This window comes from Cynara cardunculus (genome assembly GCF_001531365.2).
Source record: "Cynara cardunculus var. scolymus isolate 2C chromosome LG 1, CcrdV1, whole genome shotgun sequence".
Taxonomy (NCBI): domain Eukaryota; kingdom Viridiplantae; phylum Streptophyta; class Magnoliopsida; order Asterales; family Asteraceae; genus Cynara; species Cynara cardunculus.
In genome coordinates, this window is record NC_037528.1 from 6780976 (window position 1) to 6787789 (window position 6814).

General features: G+C 31.0%; 1 protein-coding gene across 1 annotated transcript; it reads left to right on the top strand.

Annotated features, from left to right (window-relative positions):
• The first annotated feature begins 554 nt into the window (after positions 1 to 554).
• On the top strand, positions 555 to 1521 carry LOC112518328 (ras-related protein RABA6a-like). The gene is made up of 2 exons (XM_025125983.1): positions 555 to 842; positions 913 to 1521. Exons 1-2 carry the CDS (start codon positions 607 to 609, stop codon positions 1346 to 1348), a joined length of 672 nt encoding a protein of 223 aa, XP_024981751.1. The 5' UTR covers positions 555 to 606; the 3' UTR covers positions 1349 to 1521.
• The last annotated feature ends 5293 nt before the right edge of the window (positions 1522 to 6814 follow it).

The window sequence follows — 6814 nt, forward strand, 5'->3', positions numbered from 1 at the left end:
AGATTGGGTACTTGAATCAAGCACCCATATTCATCATCTGGATTTGGACCATTTAGTTCAAGAGTCCCCCACTCATTACGGGAGAGATAAATCGCACATATTCCAGATGGGGCAACGGGCAGTATGTCCTACGTTCGAACCCAATACCACATACAAATGTATTACACACCTACACATTTGCCACAACGACAGATCGCCGGGACCCATTTGGTTTATCATTCAAGAAAAACCAAATCAAACTAAACAAATCCAATACATCTAACCTGAAGATAAGGTTGGTTGACCTGTTTTTTATAAAGCTCATATCATTTTGATACAAGATTTTATGATGTTAAACGATTTAAATCAGGTTTTTTTACCACTCATCCTCATAATTATGTACCATGGGTTTTTTAAGGAATAAAAAACCCATGGTTCATGATTATGAGGATGAGGCCCCACTCATTCTAAACTTTGATTGAAACAGCATGCCTTTCTCAAAAACCAAGTAACAACAACACTCATCATCATGTTCTTCTGCAATGTCTTTCACTCTGCACCATTCTTATTCTTCTAAGCTCTTCATCAACTGCATGCTTTTATATATAAATCTCTTCCAAGACTTCAATGAACTCCAAACAGATGGCCAATGATACATCTGATGAAGACTGTGATTACTTATTTAAGACCATCTTAATCGGGGATTCGTCCGTCGGGAAATCAAATCTCTTGTCGAGGTTCGCTAAAGACGAGTTTTATTTGGATTCAAAGCCAACGATCGGCGTAGAATTTGCTTATCGGAATACCAAAGTTGGCGAAAAGATAGTAAAGGCTCAGATATGGGACACAGCTGGACAAGAAAGGTACACAACCCTTTTATTCTTCGATAATCCCATGTTTTTTTTTATTGATTTTGAGATTTGTCGATCATAGGTTTCGAGCGATAACGAGTTCGTATTACCGTGGAGCACTAGGTGCGATGCTGGTGTACGATATCACTAGAAATGGAACTTTTGAGAGTATAAAGAAATGGTTACACCAACTTCGAGAGTTTGGGGATGACGACATGGTGATCGTTCTTGTGGGCAACAAGTCGGATTTGGTTGATTTGAGGGAAGTCGATACCGAAGACGGGAAAAAACTTGCCGAAATCGAGAAGCTGTGTTTCATGGAGACGTCCGCGAAGGAAAATTTGAACGTGGAAGATGCATTTCTTCAGATGATTACAAAAATATATGAAATTGCAGGTCAAAAGAGTCTCGAGGCCAAGAAGAATGAAGCAAATGTAAATCTTGATGGGAGGAAAGAAATTATTGTTGTTGTTGATGAAGTGGTTCCTACGAAAAGCAATGGTTGTTGTACGAGGTGAATCGATGTTTGGCAAATTATTGGATTTTATACGACGTCATTTAGGGTTTGGATCTTGATTACGTGTTATTAATTTTTTAGGACTAAAATTTACGAGTCGAGAAAGCAGAAATTAGGTTATCTGTTACGTGATGCGAGTGTCTTTTTATATAAACAACGGTCTATTTTATTGGGTATTGTTCTGTTTATGTTAAATTCGTTTCGTGTGACTGGGCCACAACCGATATCAGGTGTGCGCGTAGCTATAAGTAGCGATTGTTGTGGTAAGTTACATCAGATTTTGATTATTTTACAGTAGTTGCTTTACTTTGGACTGATAACTGTCACAAAACCTCTCACTAGATCGTATAGTCTAACCCCACATTTTGTTTTCAAAAATATGCATTTCAGGATAGAAGGCAAGAGAAAGTTATGGAACAGTTTTATTTGAAGTTTCATGTGTGAAGCTTGTCGGGAAAAAAAATATGAAATCTGTTTTTGATCTTCATGATATCTGGATCATTTGTAAGAAGGTTTCTTAGAAAAATTTTGTAGTAGATTTCTGACAGTTGTATAAGATTGTAGTTTGGGACCCAATGTGTATCAATAAATTTAGATATATCAAAACCTATATATTAACGTAGTTGTTATAGATGATGCGGTAGTTTTATTTAAATCATCAAACCAGAGGTAAAACACAAATGAACTGGATCAGTAATAGTCAAAAGAATTTATACTTAAAACCTTAATAGACTGGAGATGTTTCACTTTATAGGGAAAAAAACCCACGGGTCAAAACCCCTATGACCATCCGTCCCTGCATCGAACCAAACTAAAACCGCGTAACACGAGTCATTAAATTTAATCGAAATCGAACCTACCACACATGACACATTCTATTTGTTTTATTTAAACAATATTTGATTAATGCATTAATTAATTAAAAAAAGTAGAATTATTGATCAAATTGCAAAAGTAGTTTACATGGATCATCTTTAAAAAAAGACTCACATTTTTATGTAAAGCCATGCTTAGGGTGTCTCGTGGCTATAAAAATGGGCATCCAATGATATCTTTGACCCATCATATGTGCATCACCTTTATTATCCTGTATTAATAAATAGATAAAAAAATATTTTTTTATTAATTATTTTAATAATATAATTAATATTAAAAAATCTAAAATTGGAAAATTTAATTTAATTTTTTTTCGATATTCAACGTTTTCTTCTCTATTTTGGAAAAACTAAAAATATAAACACGTAATGCATTATGATACATCTAGATTCGGAAAGTTGAGAACTCGAACTCTCAATACTAATTCATTATTTTTATTTCACATATAATTAACTTTATAAAAAATCTAAGGGGCCGTTTACCTAAATGCTTACACGGTAAGTGTTTGTCGTTAGGAGTCAACGCTATAATTTATTTTACTGGGTAAGATTGTAATACATCAAAATGTATTTCATGCAACAATTTGCCTAGTAAGCGCTTAAAGGGTAAGAGTCGTTACCCTCACTTACCGGGTAAGACTCTCCATCGTTCTTACCGTGTAAGATTATTGGTCCTAGTTATGTTCATCTGGTGAGGAAAATTACTCGATAAGTACTTGTCGGGTAAGCGTTTAGTAAACGGCCCCTAAGTTAAAAAAACTTTTCTAATTAATATTTTTAGAAAATAAATGTAGCAAGGTTAAAGATTATTTTATTGGATGGCGGTTATTACATATTTACATGGAGAATCGTAACTACATTTGATTTGAAGTCGAAAGACTATTCTGTTCTACGTTTTTCATCTATTGCAAATCCCGTCTAATGAGATTAGTTGACCATGTAAAAGGGTCGGTCAAAAAGGAACAAAAAGCGTCTGTTTTTATTTAGTTTTATTTTAACTGATAAAAGAATTCCTTTTACAACAACTAGTTAAAGGAACATTTTTGAAACTTAAGGGTTGTTTACCTAAACACTTACCCGGTGAGCATTTACCGGTGAAATTCAACACTATCACTTACTTATCGGGTAAGATTTTTTTCACTAAAACGCATCCGTATGTCAATATTTTATTGCAATCTTATAATTTTAGAACCCTGGAAACAAACAATGTTATTTTTGACAAATCACATGGACCAAATTTATAGTTTACTCAAGCATTTATACAACAAAACTCTACCGCGTAGAGCTAAAGCATATTTTCTATATTGTTTTCTCCGCAAACTGTTTAACAGCGCATTTGTGGAATATTTAAACATGTTTCCTCAATCAATCAAATTAAATGATAATAACGTTTTTGTTATCTATTTTTGGAGTTTATATTTTAATAAATGTGAAAGCTACTATGTTTTTTTAAAGACTATAAAAACCATTTTATAAAAATATGAAAAAATGTGAAAGCTACTCTGTAATTTTTATTACAATAGATAAAAAAAATAAGATTTAAATGTTTTGAAGATAAAATAGTATTTATTATATATATAAAATATCTTATAATATAATTAATATCGTAACTTTTAGATTTAAAAAAACAAAATTATTAAAATTAAATGTAAGTTTTTCTTTTTTGGATATTTAATTCTAATTGTGGACAAGTCTCCTCCTTGGACACAGCAAGTTGAACATTATTTCTTTAAAACTTTGCTTTATTTTGACGTCTCATTTGAATCGGACATTTTGTTTTTGTTTTATCTATTCACCACCTTCTCATTCATAAATGGTGACATAATTTAAATTTGGTTGATTTCTTTATACTTATATAAAAAGACTTGTGTTCTAATCTAGTATACATTTATACTATATTATAAAGTATTTGACAAAAACTTTTAAAACTCATTTTTTATGCGTAAAATACTGTTTATTGATGCATGTTACTTAAAACTCAAGATTGCAAGTAGATTGTGCGTAAGTGCAACTTATTAAAGCTCTATATATAAATTCGTGTAACTAACTGCAGATAAACATAATCAAATACAAGATAAACATATCATTTTAAATATAAAAAATCTAAAATATATTAGAATAATYATTGRRTTCTAACAGAATACTTAATTATTAAATTTATAGATTTATACTATTAAACCAAAAATAAATTATTTCATTATTAAACTTAAATTAAATTATAATAAAAAAAATAAAGTAAAGAAATTACATAAAAAAAATGAAAACTTTTAAATAGTTGATTTAATATTAATATTGATATTTTTTTTTCAAATTTTTATGATATATTCAAATTTATATTTTATTCAAAATTAAAATCATTATTGCTTTCTTAAAAACATATAAAATCGTATTATAATATCGACAGAAACAAATAATAAAATAAAACATTAAAATCGAAATGTATCTCGCTGTATTTTCCGAGTACTCTTCAAACCGATCAATCCGTACAGGTTTGATTGCACTTTGGTTTCGGGTTAGATTGAGTTAAAAAATTTCAAAACATAAATATTAAGTTGAGTTGTTCAAATTTCATTTAACTGATTAAACCAACCCTTAACACCCGTAGATGTGGGTATTCCCGGTCACATCATTAAATAGAATACCCAAACAATCGACGATGGATTTTGTGAGATAAGTACTTTTGATGAATAAAAAGATTTATAAGAGTGTTTTAAATTAATACATATTAAATTCCCATTTTTTATATATTTTTTCTTATAAAAAACCTATTATATGCAATTTTTTAATTGTATCGTAAAAAACAATAAATATAATAATAACAGGTTCCATTTTCTTGTAATTACCAAAAAGATAAATTCAGTGACAAATTTCTATTGACGAACGAACGAACAAAAATACACATTGAAATTGGAACTTGGAAGCACAAAATCAAAATTAAAGGGAAAAAAAAGGTATATATTTTTTTCTAACAAATTTGCATGCTACATCCTTTTATCCAAAAATAATCTAACCCAAATCCTACAAAAACGAGGGGGATTTAACAGATTAGATTTATTTACACGGCACAGAAGGATGGCCGGAGAAGAAGGAAGATCGACAGAAAGGACAGTTTGGCTGTTTCCGATGAATCAATTTTCCGACGCATTCGGTGTGGAAGACGTGGCCGCAGCGGCTGAGTTGACTCACTACATCATTGTTGTCGTAATTAGAGGAGCAGATGAAACACATTTGCTCCATCTCTGTATGCCGTCGTCGGTCCTGCAGATCCTGAAATCGAATGATCGGAAGATCCGCCATGTCCGCTTCGTGGTGACGGAGATCGGATCGGAAGACGCGTGAGAAGGAATCTTTGAGTAGTTTGAGCAGTTCGGTTCTTATTCGAAATATAAGGAACAACACAAAGAAGCAGAAGGTGAGATCGATCGCCATTTTCGTCGTTCCCTGAAGCTTTGAGGTTGAATTTGGGTTAAGGGGAACCAGGTGGGTTTTATAGATCCGAAACTGGTGTTCAGGTACTGGTGGGGCCCACGGATTGGGACAAGTTGCCTCCGGATGGTGGTTTCTTTATTTATTGCTGCAGGCTTCCACCTGAGTGGGACCCATTTGGTTATGAAGTAAATTACATACTCGATCCCTCAACTTATGTTCATATTGTAGTTTTAATCCATAAATTTTGTAGTATGGCAATAACAGTCCAAATCCAAAAATTTCACGACAATCAAGTCCACCAAACACCTTCCTTTCTAGTAATAAAGTAAAAACTTACAACTTACTTGAGAATTTTATGTCACGTTTTACTTGTTGCAATGACTCTCATGAATAGAAATTTAGATTACAACTATGGGAAAGTCGTATACTAAACTTGCTAATTGAACATAACTTAAGGGACTAAACCTGTAAATTCCCTATAAATCTTATCCTAATTTTCAAGTGCCTTTTGGCTAGCATCAAGCATCTATGGATAGATTTCCATGTGAAATTGTGTTCAGTTTGAAGCAATCAATGGAATTTGTCAGGGTTTTCTCCTCTTTAGTTTATTTACTATTCTCGATGTCATTTATAACCATACGGTTATTCGGTTATACATTTTTTTTAATAGTCTGTTTTTTATATTATCTGAAATAATTTATGATTTTTTACAAAAATCTTATAAATTAGAATGATTTATTTCTTCAAAAACTTTTTTATTATTGATACTAGAAGAGTACTTGCGCAATGCAGCGAGATACATCGTGTTTTTAATATTTCATTTTATTCTTTATCTCAGTCGATGCTATAATATGACTTTATGTGATTTTGAGAAAGCGATGATGTTTTTATTTTTGAATAAAATATATGTTTGACGATATCATAAAAATTTGACAAAAATATATCGATATTAATATCAAATTAATTATTTGAAATTCCTCATTTTTTTGTGTAATTTTTTAGTCCAATTTTTTTATAATTTGATTTATGTACAATAACGAAGTAATTTATATTTGGTTTAATAATATAATTTTTTATAAAGATAATAATTATTTATTTTGTTGGAACTCGATAATTATTCTAATTATATTTTAGATATTTTATATTTTAAAATGAGATGTTCA

Bases quoted from the DNA above. Each gene is read 5' to 3' on its own strand.
- LOC112518328 (XM_025125983.1), top strand. From the start codon at position 607: ATGAACTCCAAACAGATGGCCAATGATACATCTGATGAAGACTGTGAT. The intron at 843-912 runs GTACACAACCCT...TGTCGATCATAG, and splicing joins GACACAGCTGGACAAGAAAG to GTTTCGAGCGATAACGAGTT.